Source organism: Paralichthys olivaceus, chromosome 13, assembly GCF_024713975.1.
Source record: "Paralichthys olivaceus isolate ysfri-2021 chromosome 13, ASM2471397v2, whole genome shotgun sequence".
Classification (NCBI taxonomy): domain Eukaryota; kingdom Metazoa; phylum Chordata; class Actinopteri; order Pleuronectiformes; family Paralichthyidae; genus Paralichthys; species Paralichthys olivaceus.
The window spans coordinates 13,425,990-13,443,184 of NC_091105.1; the positions used below are offsets into that span (position 1 = coordinate 13,425,990).

At 41.8% G+C, this 17,195-nt stretch overlaps 2 protein-coding genes across 3 annotated transcripts in view; both read left to right on the forward strand.

Annotated features, from left to right (window-relative positions):
* Positions 1-185: 185 nt before the first annotated feature.
* serinc2l (serine incorporator 2, like) lies at positions 186-7,319 on the forward strand. Its single transcript, XM_020092700.2, has 10 exons — positions 186-366; positions 1,656-1,817; positions 2,083-2,270; positions 2,349-2,428; positions 2,611-2,748; positions 2,922-3,091; positions 3,974-4,064; positions 4,738-4,888; positions 5,007-5,216; positions 5,574-7,319. Exons 1-10 carry the CDS (start codon positions 328-330, stop codon positions 5,710-5,712), a joined length of 1,368 nt encoding a protein of 455 aa, XP_019948259.1. The 5' UTR covers positions 186-327; the 3' UTR covers positions 5,713-7,319.
* Positions 7,320-10,906: 3,587 nt separating this feature from the next.
* LOC109633090 (HIVEP zinc finger 3) overlaps positions 10,907-17,195 on the forward strand; it is a 40,699-nt gene continuing 34,410 nt past the window's right edge. Inside the window, exon 1 of one of the 2 annotated variants that reach the window (XM_020092681.2) lies at positions 10,907-11,225. The gene's annotated coding sequence lies outside the window, so the exon portion shown is untranslated. The remainder of the gene's footprint in view (positions 11,226-17,195) is intronic. The other variant, XM_069537120.1, reaches the window with a different exon arrangement.

The following is a 17,195-nucleotide window of genomic DNA, read 5'->3' on the forward strand; positions in this document are numbered from 1 at the left end:
CAACTTGATCAATGTGAAGACATAAGTCACAACACGTGCCCCTGGAGACATTTACGCTGTCGTTCTCGCAGTGTGCAGCCGCTTTCTGTATTTGCTATGTGTTTAGTTGTTTTGCATGTTGTGCTCTTTCTTTTTCTCATTTGCATGTTTTCTTTATTGGCAGTGCGTTGAGCTCTGTCGGCCGCTGTAGAAAACCTTTATCTTGAAACCCCACAGAGCTGCTTCCGGTTTCTTGTGTTTGCAGTGTAGACAGATGATCTCATAGTATTTTACAGGAAAGCGAAACGCGTCGGTACAGAGACACTAACTCAACATTCAGATTTCAAAATGGGGGCTTGTCTGGCGCTGTGCTCTTTAGCCAGCTGTGTAAGTACCTGATGTTTCTACACCTGTGGTTTTCCACATCACCGGAAGGCTGTTGTTTCTTCTTGTTGCCTTAACGTTAGCTGTTAGCTGTTAGCTGTTAGCTGTTAGCTGTAGATGGGACGGCTAACCTAAGAGATAGTTGGGTTTGGCGACAACTAGGTGACAGCTAACCTGAACTACTTCCATTAATACTAGCTGGGAAGCTAACCAGACACAGTTGTAATGCTAGAAACGTTAAGAAGGGTGGATTAGCTAGCTGGTGACTCACTGAGGTAAATAAAGAGGAAGTGTCAAAATAGGCCAACGTCTTAAATGTAGGTTTGTCTAGTTTGTGTAGTTCCACTGACGCTACTAAGTTGTTACACAACTCAAAACATACAGTAGCGTCATTATAGCATTAGATCGGTGAGCTAGGTCAATGTCAACATTGACATTAAGTGTGTGTGTGTGTGTGTGTGTGTGTGTGTGTGTGTGTGTGTGTGTGTGTGGCCAGAGTTACATTTCCTTACTGTGATACCAATATAACATAAAACATTAGGTCTGTGTTAGTTTAGATTGTGTATAGATTATGCACCGTTATAATTAATCATCTTTCCAACCCAGTATGCATAATGGAGCCGTGAACATATTTGTGATTGTCACAACAACAGGGCAATAATACATTAGAAATAATTATCCCAAGTTAATTTTCATCAGCAGCGAAATGGCAGAAGTTGCTTGTGCAATATGCAAGTGAAGCGAGGAGGTATTACACATAAATAATCGACTGTCAAAGTGTAAAATGTTTTAATGTTTATCAAGTTAATTTTTGTACTGCACATCTAAAACTACTACCATATACTACTACTACCAAAGTGCTGAGCAGGCTTAAAATAAGAGTAAAATAATGTTAGAATATATATATAAAAACTGAAAATAGATTTAAAAAAATACAAAAGCAATAAAACATCAGACGTCATAAATAATTGATCATTAATATATTGAAGTATAATAGATAAAATCAAGGTTTCATTATCAATTAAAATTGAAAGCCAGTGAGAAGTGGGTCTGAAGCACTGACTTTTTCAAGTTTCAAGGGTCAGAGAGGTTTTAATATGAATAGCTCTACACTTTAAACTTCAATGAAATATCAATGAGATATTTATCGTGGTAATAATCAATATTGACTGACATGGAATTTTTTATCTCGGCCACTTTTGGCATATTGACTAATCCATTTAACATTGCCTCATTTTCAAGTCTGTCTTGCTCAAAGCTGTTTCTTTGTTTTTCTCTGCCCTCTCTTACAGGCCTCCTGTCTGTGTGGCTCAGCACCATGTCTTCTGTGTGGCTGCTGCCCCTCCTCCAATAACTCCACCATCACACGGCTGGTTTTCTCCTTGTTTTTGCTGATGGGGACAATGGTGTCTGTCATCATGATTCTTCCTGGAATGGAAACAGAGCTCCGCAAAGTGAGATCAGTGTAGATCAGTATACATACATAATTCACTAATATTTGATCGGAGTGTGGAAGTAGTAGCAGTGGCATTTCTAAATTATATTATACTGCAGTTATGCATACAGTAAAAGCAGGATATCTTTGATAGATTCTGCTACTGTCACTTTACAGTGATATTTGCTTAGAAACCTGCACTCGCATATCTTTTGGGTGTTTTTACATGTTCTTGATTAAGCTTACTTAAGTTAATTTGATCTGATATGTTTGTGTTTCCATAGATCCCAGGATTTTGTAAAGGAGGTGCTTCTATAACTGGTATTGATAACGTGGCTAACTGTGACGTCCTTGTGGGCTACATGTCTGTGTACCGGATGTGCTTCGCTATGACCTGCTTCTTCTTTATGTTCTTCCTAATCATGATTCGTGTCCGTAGCAGCAAAGACCCACGTGCAGCTATTCAAAATGGGTAAGTGTTTGACGGGGCTCATTATGTAAGGATGGAGGCAGGTCTGCTTTACTGATGGTGCAACTATTTCTTTTCCAGGTTCTGGTTCTTTAAGTTTCTGATCCTGGTTGGGATAACAGTAGGAGCTTTTTTCATCCCCGATGGAGAATTTCATACTGGTACTAACATTCTCTGATGATTTTCAATTAAAGATAAAATACTTCCACAATTTCTCGGCAAACAGAAGCTTTGATTTATCAGTGATTGGATAGTGTTTATGGTATATATATTGATATGGTAATCCTGGTCAACTGTTTGAAGAAATACTCTGACCTTTGTCTTTTTCCTTTTCACTTTTCAGTGTGGTTTTACTTTGGATTGGTTGGATCCTTCATCTTCATCATCATCCAACTTATTCTCCTCATCGACTTTGCCCATTCCTGGAACAAGGTGTGGGTAGGAAATGCTGAAAACAGTGACAACAAATGCTGGTTTGCAGGTAAAGCATTCCATTGAAAAGAATCATTCACTTGTCATAATTTGTCAAATAGTTAATTGTACATCATAGATGATTAGAAGGTAGATCTTCTCTGCCTTCCATGTCAGTAAACCTTTTTTTTATTACTGTGGTTCAAACATATTCCTGTTAATGTATAATTGTGCAAATTACAGGCCTGTTGACTTTCACCTTCCTCTTCTACGCCTTGGCGGTTGCTGCTGTGGTACTTTTCTATGTGTACTACACACAACCTGATGACTGCACCGAGCACAAAGTCTTTATCAGCCTCAACCTTATCTTCTGCATCATGATCTCAGTTGTCTCCATCCTTCCCAAGATACAGGTACTGTATCATGAACACAATAATTCAAATACATTTGAAAACGTTTTTTTCCTGTTTTTTGTTTTAATCCAATTATAGGCTCCTTTTTAAAATAAATATTCCTCGATAATTCCACTTGAATAGTCACCAGTGTAAAAATATCCAATGTAGGGAAAACCTTTCTTTATCTACAAACCTTTCTTTATCTACATCTCACTCCTGTGGTTGTAATTTATTATAATAATTCCAATTAATAGATAATGTCATCAATTTGTATATATGCGGTAAGAAACCTTTGGTGTAAATTACATAGCACTCATATTTGTTTTCATTTAACTGTATATTTCAGAAAACAATCTTAAAACATTGTTGCACTGTTGTGAATGGAACACCACTGAAAGGAAAGTGGTGTTTTCAAAATTACTAGTGATTGAGTGGATGGAATGTTTGTTCTTGCTAATTTATCATTTGAGGATTTTTCAGTCATCAGAATGTTGCATAGCAAATGAAACCTCTGTTCCACAGCTTTATAAATGATTCCTTAGTCTCAGTAATTGAGTAGAAGTACAGTTAGCTACTTCAACAATGTCTTGACCACAGTACAACGTTAGCACGTTTTTTGTCATTTGTAAATCCTGTCCTTTTGAGTTCACAAAATATTTTTGGAGCAAACAGTCTCTAAGATGTCTATAACAGAACACAAGTAAGCTGCTGTGACGTCAACCATGCTCCAGCATGGAATTTTAAATAGCCAGTTCTTCTTTCACTAGTTTCCACAAAATGTCCATCACATGCATTTGTTCCACTTGTTATGAAGAATTCAGTTTTTATTGTGGCTTTGGTTTCAGTTTCAAAGCATGAAACATGCTGAAGGTGTGTAATACTTTGACCTGTTTGTTGCAGGAAGCTCAGCCACACTCTGGTTTGCTTCAGGCTTCTCTCATCTCCCTCTACACAATGTATGTCACCTGGTCTGCAATGACCAACAACCCAAGTGAGTCTCCTGTCTCGTTTTATTCCTCTGTAGCTTCTGGTTTCATGCTCTGATTTCTTCACATATATGCTCTTTACCTGCCTCAGCATTTTCATACAGGTGAGTTTCCCACGGCATGCCATAGGAAGTAAAAGGAACTTTATTTGCTATCAGTTAGAACACCTCCTTGTCTCATGTTGTGTGATCCGCCTTTCCCAAATGAATGGCAACAGTGGCTTTTGCTGACTGTAGGGCTAGTATTCAGTTGCCATTTGGTAGACTTCACAATTGCTGTCCTACATTAGCTTAACTTTTATATATACAAGTAGGCATCTGAGCTCTATTCACACTTGATATTTGAAATAGGCCTATCAGCCACAACATGAAAACAGGTAAGTGGGTTTAATGTCGTGGCTGATCGCTGTATTTCCTCATTGGAAGAATCAAGAATCAATGTGGAATGCAATTGTCCAAATTAAAAATCCCTGTATCTACCCATTTATCCTGATCCACACCCAAAAGGGTTCTTCTGTTTTTTTTATACAAAGTTTTATGGAAATCAGATTTCTTTCAGCTTTTGAGTATTCCTGCTAAAAGACAAACAAACAAACCTCCTTAACACAGGCAATAATGTATTTTCTCCAACCAATTTTAGTGTAGTAAAATGTCTAATCCTGTGCGTATTTTGTTTTAGATCGGAAGTGTAACCCCAGTTTGTTGAGTCTCGTATCGAACGTTAGCACCACTGAACCATCTGGTGATAGCACTCCAGAACAGGTGCAGTGGTGGGATGCTCAGGGCATTGTTGGTTTAATCATATTCCTCTTCTGCACCATCTATGCCAGGTAGGATTAGCAGTGTATATTTTATGCTCACTTTATGTATAATTAAATTGTTTTACATACTTTTTTTACAACATGTTTAAACTACTTTTGATCAACTGTCTCTCTGCCTCTCCCCTAGTATTCGTTCATCCAGTAACACCCAGGTAAACAAGCTGATGCAGACAGAGGAGGGCGTAGGGTCGGGTGGAGAAGGTGTGGTGGGAGAGGACGGCATACGCAGAGCCCTGGACAACGAGGAGGAGGGAGTCACCTACAACTACTCCTTCTTCCACTTCCACCTCTGTCTGGCCTCTCTGTACATTATGATGACTCTCACCAACTGGTACCAGTAAGTGTCTCTCCTCAACACATGTTACCTCTGTTGAATAGTTTGTATTTCAACCCAACTCAGTTTGTTTGTTGGTTGGTTTATTTGTTTGATTACACAAAAACAACTGAATGGATTTCCACAAGGATCCATGAGGTATGGGTTTCATGCATTGTAGGCCTTAGCTATGAACACTAGAGGGCACATTACTTCACCTTAAAGTTCTCTCACTCTTCAGCTTTTATAAATAGATAAAAAAATGATCTACCACAGTTCTCTCTGATCTTTAGAGGGAAGATATTAGTGGATTAAGATCAATACATGTATTATGTGGAGTTGGTTTTTAAATTGCATTTCTCCCACTGCGTCCTCCCCCAGACCTGCCACCTCCACCCAGGCCATGAAGAGCAGTATGCCGGCTGTGTGGGTGAAGATGTGTTCCAGCTGGCTGGGTCTTGGGCTTTACCTCTGGACCCTCATTGCCCCTCTCATCTTCCCCGACAGGGATTTCAACTGAGCATGGTTTGTCTTTGGGCTGTTTGGTTCTTTTTTGTTTGTTTGTTTGAATTTATTTTCTTATCCGGTACATATGGCCTTGTGAAGGATGCTATAAAAGACAGAGGAAGGATATTATAAAGGAAAGAATTAACATTTCTAACATTTCTATTTCAAATAATTTAATAATTAATAGATTTTGTGACGCCACGGTTTCCCTGAGTATTGTAATCACTGCAGATGTTTTAAAGTTTGAGTGGACTTTTAGTTAGCCTGTTTTGATGATGATTTTAACTACAATAAGTCACCTTGATAGGCTAACCAGACTCTTTTCTGCCTGATGTTGTATGATTGTATAAGCTTGCTTATAATTTCACTGAATTTAAGTTACTGGACTATCACAAAGACTCAGCAACAAGGCACTTTCTCAATACCTCAGACGTTTCAGTTACAGATTCCCTTTTGGAGGCCCATGAGTTCTCTGATTGGCCGAGTCTGAAGTCCTCCTGATTAGCAGGACTCCTACAGTACTGGGACAACCAGGGTAGCCCTCCACAGGAGCCCCTAAGTGAGGCTGAGTGTGAGCATTAGATAAGACTAGTAGGACACACCCGACAGATCATAACAGGGTTTCCCCTTTGCTGCTACGCTGTACTTAAAGCCATGTCACTGCACCTTGTGCCAGAGGGCCCTAATAATAAAACAGTCTAATCTCAGCTCTTCCTTGCCGACTTCAATCTAAGGTCATTTAACTGCGGTGCTTTGCCTCTCCCTGTCTGACTGTGTTCAGCCCTGTGCAGCCACAGCATCAATCTGTACCTGTGTAGCTGCTTGTTTGCAGGAGAGAGACATGTATTGATCCAAAGCAGTCAGCATCATGCGATGTGCAGCGAAACGGTTGAGGAGGTGATGGCGTGAACTCCACATCACCTGTGCTCTCACGAATGACATTATTTCCAGAGTGCTGCTGAGCACACCATGAGTTCAGTGACGAGAGATTTTCAATGTTGCAATGTAAAAAACAATAAGAAAACATTTCAGAAATAATACGTTGCTGTTAAATGGTATCGAGCTTCATAGTATGTTAATGGTTGTAATGATGGTACAGTCAGTCCATGCATTGTATAGTAGTTACCTCAATTTCCTCAATTTCAATATGAATGGTGAAAAAGTATATTTTGTACTTGTGAAAAAATGATTTTGGTACAATCCTGAAAATACTAGGCTTTGTCTATGTTATGTTGGTTTCAACATGTCAACTCCCACACACACACACACACAAATGAGATTTCCTGTTTCTCTGGCTGCATGTGAATATTGTGAGTGTTGTGATTAATTCTTTTTTATGTTAATTATTTTATCAAATTCGTCAAAAGTATTTCACATTTTACCACTATTGCCCCAGTAAGAAATGTATTTGTGTCAGATCATGACATATTTCAAAACACTATTAAGTGCCTTTTTGTAGTCCTGCATTTCGAAAAAGAAATATCACTAATGCTGACGTGTTTGCTATGCCTTGCCTTATACATTGTTGTTAGTCATTATATTCTATGCTGTAAGGAGGCATGAATTATTGCTGTAATTAATGTATAATTCTCTTTTTTAAATAAAGAAATCTTGAAAATGTTTTAAGTTTTTTAGTATTTCTTTGACATATTTCATGGAACAACACTGTTGCATGAACAATGTTGAATAAATGAAAATTAAGAATAAAACCTACAAAATAATTTAATTAAAATATCACATAAGTTACGTTTTTTTTACATTTGATCACATTTTACCAAATATGAGATGAAATATTAATGTTTATTTAAGGTGCTTTGAGTTTATTGTACTTAATATCTCTTTATTGGTCAATATGGATTACTAGACAAAACTTAAGTGTTAAAATGTACATGTCCTGGCCCTTGTTGCTGCTCCTGCAACAGACTTTACTAGTGCTTACAGCCTCTACTGTGTTATTTCCTTCTTGCCTGGCTGGTGCACAAGACATGTTGATTTTGGCTCCTGCAGTCACTCAGTCCAGTTGGCACTGTCTGTAACCGTTCAGCACACACTGCCTCCTGTCGACTTCCACTCCTCCCACAGCACCACCCCTCGCTCTGCCTGTCTGTGACAATCCTGAGTCGATGGATTGTGTCACAGTGGAGTTGTGAGACTGAAAATGAAGACATAGAAAAACACCATCGGTGAGATGACAGCGACTTCAGATGAAGGTAGACATACATACACTAAATATTTGTCAGTAATGCATAATGTTGTGTCTCAAAAAAGGCTTCATTTAAACAGGTAAAGCAATGATGCAAATTATGCAAAACAAAAGCAAAGAACACAATGAACCAATAAGGTGTGCCATGACAAACACTCCTTATTTTTCATCACTGAAAGTCACAAGCCCAGTCTTTATATAAATACCTGGACTGGACCTGTTGTGCAGCAACACTCCACATCGCCTGAATGTTTTTACAGAGATGAAGTTCTGGCTTGTGTCTTTGCACCAGTGACACTTGGTTTCACTTCATGGGTCAGAGTCTTACAGAGGAACGAGGGAGCGGGGGGGGGGGGGGGGGGGTTCTTCAAATCTCTGCTGTTTTGATATAGATTTTTATAATAAGTCTCTGTCTTTACTCTTCAGAGAACTGCCTTACTGTTGTGAACTCACCTCTTACTCCATAAAATCTCTATAATTGTTGTAAGCACCAGACTGAGTTTTATGAGACTGAGGAACTCCTCCTCCAATATTTGAAATTTAACAACCTCTGAACGCCTCTTATCATCAGGTAAACAGATGTGAACTGGATTTTTCTCCTGTGGTGGATTTAAGACACCTTCCATCTTTAGCTGGTCTTGGCCATTGGCAAGGGTGTCATAAGTCCAACCCTCATTTCCTCTGTTATCTACCAATGCAATTTGTCGCTGTAATAAGAGATCATTGGCTGTAATGTTCTGATTATGAACAGCTTCATTTGGCTCAACACCCTTGCATGGACAGACATCCTGAGATTTTTGATTGCAGAGTGACTGAAACAATAATTATCACTCGCAGTGTTTTATCCCTGGTCTTAGCAGGGACATGTCAGCATTAGGCTTCGTTACCTTGTCAAGAATAAGGTCACTCTCTACATTGGTCATCACAATATTTCAGCTTTGTCTTCATTGTGACACTAAATGAAGCGTGAATGGTGCCGCTGTGGAGTCAGAACTGCTCCTGATACCACTTTGGATCATTCTTTATTCGGAGAGGATTATGCATCCATCCATGGCCACCTCTTTGACAGAATGCCTGTCCGAGGTGTAATTGGGTTTTAAAAGTGAGATCCAGGCCCATGAGATTATGTGCTACATGCAGGGGAGCTAATTGAGTTTGGGCCCTGCTGGCATACTACACGTGCACTGAAAAGATTTACCCAACATTAAGCCCCAATTAGGTGTTTCAGGATGGGGGACTTGTTGCTGGATGATGAAGAGGAGAAGATGCTGATACCTGTCAGTCCTATTGTAGTTTGTCTCCTGTTCTAAACAAACTGCTTGTTTATAATCAACTGCTGAACTTCAACTGGCCTATTCTCATTTTTCTCACTTACTTCCACCCTGTCTCTGGCTGCAGTGCAATGCAGTCAGGCTGTCCTAAGCTGAAAAAGTCTTAGAGTCTGTGTGTGTTTGTGAGTGTGTGAGGTGGGGGTGGTGGTGGTGGTGGTGGTGGTGGAGGGGGGGGTGCTGTCTTGTGCGCATGCTCTCACCCAGCTCAGAGGAGCAGCTAATGCAGTTATATAACAGTCAGTGCAGCCCAGCGTCTGCTGTGAGCCAGGCCAGTCTGGTTACATAAGCCTGTCAGAGTCATATTGTGGCAGCACAGAGCGCTCACACCACAGCATGTCCCTGCACTCCTTCCACCATGTCTCTCACTTCCTCCCACTGTCAATCCCCGCTCTCCTATCCTCTCCTCACCTTCCTCCCCTCGCACTTTCCCTTCCCTTCCTTTTCCTCCTTGCTGCGGCGCTGTTCTCAACACAGGGAACAAAGAGTTATCGTGCTGGATGCAGATGCAGGCCTTAAAGTATGAGACAAAAAAAAAGTGGGAGTAGCTGTATGCTCATATGCAAGGAGGACAAAATGGCAGTTATTGCACAGAGGGTTTTCCTCTATAAGATATCATGAAAGGTGTGATTCAGTAGCTGGGTGTTCCAGTGTCCTGAGAGCTTTCTTCCTCCATGGGCTACCTGTGTGCCACGACAGCGATGTGAGCTGGGAAGATGAGGCGTGCTGACAGTCGGCCACCACCTCCAAGCTCTGATGTCCACTGGCCTTTCGAGCACCATTTGATCTCCAGGGTACTGAGGCACATGCACAGTCACAGCCCGGCCTGCTGCCTCTCTCACTGACCTTTACTGCGTCTGACCCTCATCACTCAGGTGTGACGAGGTCAGACAGACAGGTCCGCTGGATCAACAGGGAAATGTTCTCTGAGCACTGAAACGTGTGCAAAAGAAATATTGCAAAAAGTCCGCCTGCTGCAGTTCACATGGTCATCCGGGAGAAGTTAATAGATTTGTGGCCTCGGATCCTGACCTCCATTATATTTCTCCTGTATGTGACGCTATGTCAGCATTACCTTAGGTTGGCTATATTGTTGGGGTATAACAGGAGCTGAAGGGTGTTTGGTGGTAGAAAAATTTAGTAATGATAATAATAAACTTGATTTATGCAGCACCGTTCAAAACACAAAGTGTTTCACATAGTAGACAAATAAAAACAACAACAAAACATTGACACAAGCAAATGAATACTATATATATATATATATCTTTATATTGTTCCAGTAAACATCCTTGTGTGATCATCCTGTGCCACTGCACATTTCTCTCAAACATTATATCTGCAGTTAATGTGTACATTTATATATGTGTTTTGATTTCATTTTTAGATTTATATTGGTTATTGTATTCTCTCGTCTGACTGCCTGCTGCTGTAACAAGTTTCACCTTTTCTCTTATTTTATCCTGAGATGTAACAATCTCAGTAACTCACATCATCACCCTCTTCTCTCCTTCTCTTCATTTAAGCCCCTGCATGAGGTTTCCTGTCTGATTGGAAACCAGCAGCATTAACCAGGAACTGCTGACTCCAGCCAATCGCTGGCTCCGGCGCCTCATGAATATTCACGCAGGGACTCGGCGCGTCACCCCACTGGTGGAGGCCGGGAGGAGGGGGGCGGCGCCCGGCGGGAGCTGTCGGTGCGGGGTGGTGCGGGGCGGCGGAGTGTGGCTTGCGTAGGGCGAGATGTTGTTTTGTTGTGGCGATCAGCTGAATGTGGCATCGCGGTCCGGTCTGACACAACAGCGGGAAGCTCCCCGGGCCCCTCCGGCTCTCCTCCCACCCGCCTCCAACACCTCCTCCCCGGCAGGAGCGCGGGCACCGAGGAGAGCGGCTCCATCCAGCAGCAGATCACCAGCACCATCCAGGAAATGCGGACTTCTTCTGGCCCTTTCGCTTCGGGATAAATGGCTGCAGCGGCCGCGGTGTATCAGGCTGGTAATTCTGATTATTGATATTATTGTTATTGGCTGTTTGCGGGTCGTTGTGTTGCGGTGGCTGTCAGAGGAGCTGAGCGCTGCGGTGTGAAGTTGAGGGCAGGATCGCGGCTCGTGTTTTCACCATGAGAGAGAGTCGTGAAGTTCAGCTGTCTCTTTATGTGATACATGTGATAAATGTAAAAACAGGAGGTGTGGATGGTCACGTACAGAGTGCAGGTCAGATGGGTGGGGGTGGGGGTGTCTCGGTGTAAACTACAGTATCTTGGATTTGGAGGTGGCACGTCCAGCTGACAGCTTATGCTCCATCATCATGTAGCTCCACTCACCCCGTGTGTCCTCAGCGACTGAACCGGCAGAGGAGAGCAACAGTGCGGACTCGCACATGCTCAGACCCACGCTCAGGGCCCGGATATGAAACTTTGAAATGTGACGGGCTACACCTAAGCTATCACTGAGAGGATTGTTAGAGGATGACATCATGGCTCATTGTGCTCAGTGAAGTTGGTGTGAAACCTGTTTATATATATATATTATATCTATATATCTATATATATAAATATATATATATGTACTTCTGTACTTCAAGCGGTTTAGGGTTAGGAGAGTATGATTATAGTGTTAAATACACACATAATGGATGACTGTTGTCTGACTTGTATGACTGTGGCAAGTTTATAATGCAAATTAAATATGCTATATATATGAATTCCCTATCCACTGAACAACAGAATAACAGGAATTCACCTTGAGTAAGTAGCTGCAGATTTTACTTTCTATCTATCTATCTCTTTATCTATCTATCTATCTATCTATCTCTCTATGTAGAGTGATTTAGAGCATTCAGCTTTAATTGTGAGTATACTGATATAAAATAATTATATTATCAGGTAAAGAAATTAGAAATATTGCCATTGTGGCAGGAAGTGATGTAAGTGTAGCACTTGAAATGTGTGGACTACAGCTGTCTACTCTACACACAGATGTTTATATATATATGTACATCACTTCAGAGTCAATATGCAGAGAAGTGCTACTTCCATCCAGTCCTGAGGAATGTGGATGTTTAACAACAGCAGCAGTGCTGCAGTGTCCTTCCCCCAGTTCTGGGTCTGTAAGCGTAGCTTACAGCACAGAAGTACAGAAATACAGTGAAGTGTCAGACCATGGTGGTAAAGGGGTGGATGAATGGAGGGAGGCCAATATGCAATTACTTGTGGTGCTGGCTGAAGAAAAGGCTCTCGCTCAGCAGGCACCCAAGGAGAGAGAGAGCGCCGCTCCAAGTGCTTGCAAATTTCCAAGATAGTTTGATATCATGAAACATTTGATTGTTGAGAAGAAAGAAAAAAACAGGTTTAAGGATTACTGCCATTTATGGTTTCAACACGGATTGGGATAAAAGCTGCTGGTCAGACTTACTTTGATATTTTGATACTATTGTAACTTGGCAGAAATGTTAGAAGGTGGCTTGTTAAGAATAATTACTATGTTTTAAAGCTGCAAGTGAATGTTCTATTATCTGTGTAGCTGTAGAACCTGTTTTCATACCAGTCAACAGTTTAAGCAAAGCCAGCCCTTTACAAAAAGCTTTGGTATTCTGTATCACAGATGAAGACTTGTGCAATGAGTTTGTTCAGGTACAAAAACCCCCAAACTGGCTGACTAACACTGATTACTGGAGGCCTCAGTCAGCGTGTGTCTATCTCTGCTGCGCACAAGCAACACTCAGGATGGAAAAGGGCAGTTTTCTGCCAATTAACACAGAACCACTCAACACCTCATACAACACTCTCACTTACTCACACACACACTGAGCCGACATACCCTCTCCATATCTCACAGATTGAGTCAGCCTTGCAGGTGGCAATGTGTTGATCTTAAAGCATGAAATGCCATCGGCAGAGGGTTGTGTGGAGTTCCTACTATAGGACCATCAGACACACCTCACGTTTGATAACCATGGCAACACCAGGAGCGGAGTCTCAGGTGATGATCAGCGGCTCTTTCTCTCGCAAGAGTGAAAATTTAGTCTGATCGCTTGATGTGCGGAGGTGTTGCATGGACAGTGGTACGCCTGTGACGCTGCGGTAAAAAGCCAACTAGCATGTTTGTTTGCAGTCTGTTCGGCTTTCACACATGAATGCTGGCACAAGAGATCACACCAAGTATAACATGGCAAGTATGAGCATGTTAAAGTTTTGTTTTCGTTAAGAGAGCATGTCAGAAAGATGGCATTATCATTGGCTTACAAAAAATAAACACTCACATATGCACATAGTGACACACACACACGCGCACAAACACACACAGGCTGTAAAATCCTGGTGGCTGGTGGACACAACCTTTTCATGTCCCCGCTGCTGGTCATTAATCCTGTTCTCTGGAGCACCAGAGAAGAATAGACTCACTGTAGTGCTGGGAGACCAGAGTGAACCAGGAAAAAGACCTTGGAAACACATTTGCGCTAACACACACACACACACACACACACACACACACACACACACACACACACACACACACACACACACACACACACAAACACATACACAATGTAAAATGGAGGCCAGGAGTGCCAGTCTGGCAACTTCACAAATGCCCCACTAGCCTAATAACTTTATTGCATTGTAATGCATTCTGAGTAGATATTTTAAGAACCATTTAGGAAATGTTATTTAGTATCACAGCCTTGTTTTTGTATTTGTGTCATTTGGGTCAGTGTGTGTGTGTGTGTGTGTGTGTGTGTGTGTGTGTGTGTGTGTCAGAGGGGGCGAGGTTGTCTATCAGTGTCTGGCTTCGACCCAACCTCTCACCCAGGCCAGTGTGTTGGCTGTACCTTCAAATGGAGATTGAGTTTCCTTGTTTGTGAGAGAGCAAAGAGCCTGTACTGTGTGTGTGTGTGTGTGTGTGTGTGTGTGTGTCAGAGCGGCAGCCTGGTCTACTCTCATGCCAGGTTATGTAACAGTATATGTGGACATATGATGGTGTTCACACGTACATGTTCAGCTGGGCAGGTTGTGCAGGGAGAGGATTTGCTCATTGAAACTCTCCCTTCATACAAGTTAATCATTCCCCACTTCGGCACAGTTGGTGGCCAAGAGGAATGTCGAGGGGGCTTCACTGTTTGTAATGGAAATCCTCCCTCAAAAGAAGCCACAAGTTTATTATTACATCACAAGCACCTTTTCATCAGACCATAATATGACATTTTGACTAAACTCAATTTTTTATAAGGTATCTTCTGCGACATGTTTCTGATTTCTCCTCTTATCAACATAGAGGGCATTTATAGTGCACGGGTTCACTTTCCACAGTAGAGCGATTGTGTTGTTGTATACTTCTGTGTTGCTCACCACAGGCATGTCTGGTAAGTTTGGTCAGAATGCCATCGGTGAGATTTGCGAAACAGGAGCTGATGTCTGCTTGAAATAAAGTGTAACACTCATAGTGCTGTATACTCATCAATGATTGGATGTTTAGATTTGAATGATCAAATTAAAACCTCACCCTGCGTAGGTTGGGCACATGCATAACTCTCTGGTGAGGACTCTTTGTTTCGCTGAAAGATAAGCCGTGGATGCATGCCTGGTGTGTGTGTGTGTGTGTGTGTGTGTGTGTGTGTGTGTGTGGATTGATGGGTGGTTCATGTATTATATTACACGACTAAATATCTCGTCACCTCTTCAAAATTTCTCGCTTTCTCTCTCTGAGTCCCAAGATACCTCACTGACCACACCCCATACCCCTCATCACATCCCTGTGTGTGTGTGTGTGTGTGTGTGTGTGTCTGTGTGTGTGTGTGTGTGTGTGTGTGTGTGTGTGTGTGTGTGTGTGTGTGTGTGTGTGTGTGTGTGTGTGTGAGAGAGTCCTTCCACTGGCCTCCTTCTTCATTTCTCCGAAAGTAAGAACCAACTCTTGTTTAATTTTAGTGCTGGGCCATAAACCAAATGTCGATAATTATATAATTTAATTTCTATGAAAAGCAATATACAAAAAGTCCAATATATAATTGATGTATTGCTATTGCATTGCCCAGTGAGGATTTTATCTACCTCAGCCAAAACCTTCCATCAGGAGCAAAAAACAGTCTTTAGAAATAAGAATGTGGCGTTTATCGTGATATTGTCATCAACTGATATTTTTATCTTGATATCATTTTTGGCCATATCTCTAGTTCTATTTGGTCTCCTCTCCTCTCCTCTCCTCTCCTCTCCTCTCCTCTCCTCTCCTCTCTAGGCCTTTGTCTCAGTATGTAAGGAGTCCTTGCAGTGACTGCGAGTGAGGATTGGAGGGGATTTCTGCTCTGTGGGAGGGTAAAAGGGCTTTGGCGGTGAGGGAAATCCTTCCAACACTGCCGTGGATCTGCTGAGCAAATCAAGGCAGCAGGCGATACTCCAGCACACGTGTCTGTCGGTGAGGCAGAGTGGTTGAGCTAAAACTGCTGGACCTCCGTCATTTAGCAGCACCTTGACAATCCAGTAAAAGCTTTCAGTAGAATCCAGATGTGTTTGTCTCTCTCCGGTTGCTGTCAGTCTGCATTGTGTCATGTTCAGCCCTGAGGAACACTCTCTTACCTGACGTGCCTTAACGCTATGGAGTGTGCTGACTCATGCAGAACTCTGGAGCATGCTCATTTAGGTAAGAGCCTTTAGGGTAGGAACCCCTCAACATCATCCAGTAAATTATTCATACCACAGAATGATCTAATATGTAAAAAAAATCTGTGTAGAAAGTTGGTCTGTATAGCTGCTTTCAGTCCTGTGCTGAACCCTATATTTTGGGAAATTAATTGAAATTATCCACAGGAGCTGTATGTGAGAGTGCAAATGACAGTTTTATGTCTGGAGAATTCATTGCAAGCAAGTTACTGACATTTCTAACACGTGACAGATGCACAACTGAAAAAGACAAAAAGAAGGATGAAATACAAAATATCCCTGGATGAAAAAGAGATGCCATATACATAGAAGACAAAGAGGAAGATAATGACTTGCGGACGCTGGTGTGGATGTGCTGTAAACAAAAACATGGGATCTCCACAACAGAATTTATAAATCCTGTCCTGCCTCCTGCTGCTCTACTCAGGTGCCACCCCTCAAATGTTCCAGACATTTTCCTGTTGTAGTGAACGCTTCTCATCAGGAAAATATCCTGCTTCCTTCTACATATGTGAAAATCTGGAGACATTTTCTGTAGTTCATCTCTGAAAAATGGCTTATGTGCACGGTGTGTTGCACACGTGCTGAGTCCCTGTAGGCAAGCTGTGCCCTGACATTGTCAGGTAAGGTCATATAAAGAACACCTCATTTTAGATGCTGTTAATTATGCAGGAGTGTGGTCGACTGCCATCACTTGGGGAAGGTCATTTGCTCCTCACCCTATTTAAGGGCACTATACTCCACAGATATTGTTTTGTGTGTGTGTGTTATGTGAAGATATGATGTTCGTGTTTTTGTTGTGGTTTTGTGATGATGCTGCGCTGACATCCTGTTTGGGGCGAACGTGCCTTTAAAAGGCTCCGGGTTTTTGCAGTTGTCTTCCATTTGATGTCAGTTCACATTGCAAATATAGGTGTAGTTTACACAAGACATGTTTGTGTGCACAGTGCAGGTACGTCTCTGCATGTTTATGTATATTCTCAGGACGTTTATGTGTGTAATGTTTTTGCTGATGCCTCAATATTGCAGCCCCTAAGCGAGGGCGTCTGTTTCGTCTAAATGAAGGTCAATATTTGCATGAGCATTCCTACAGACAACTTTCTGAGCTTGGTCTCAACAGGACACAGGCAACCACTGTACTTTAATAAAATCTGAGAGCCTGTCATATTCTAGTCCACCACTGCCAGACCTATCTCTCTGCACTACTTTTGTACTGTGCCAAAGCAGTGGGTAGGTCTCTCATAGCCTGCAATTATTCTGCAAGAGATGGAAAAAAACTCTTCCTTGTTTGATTTTGTTAAGCAATCAGAAGT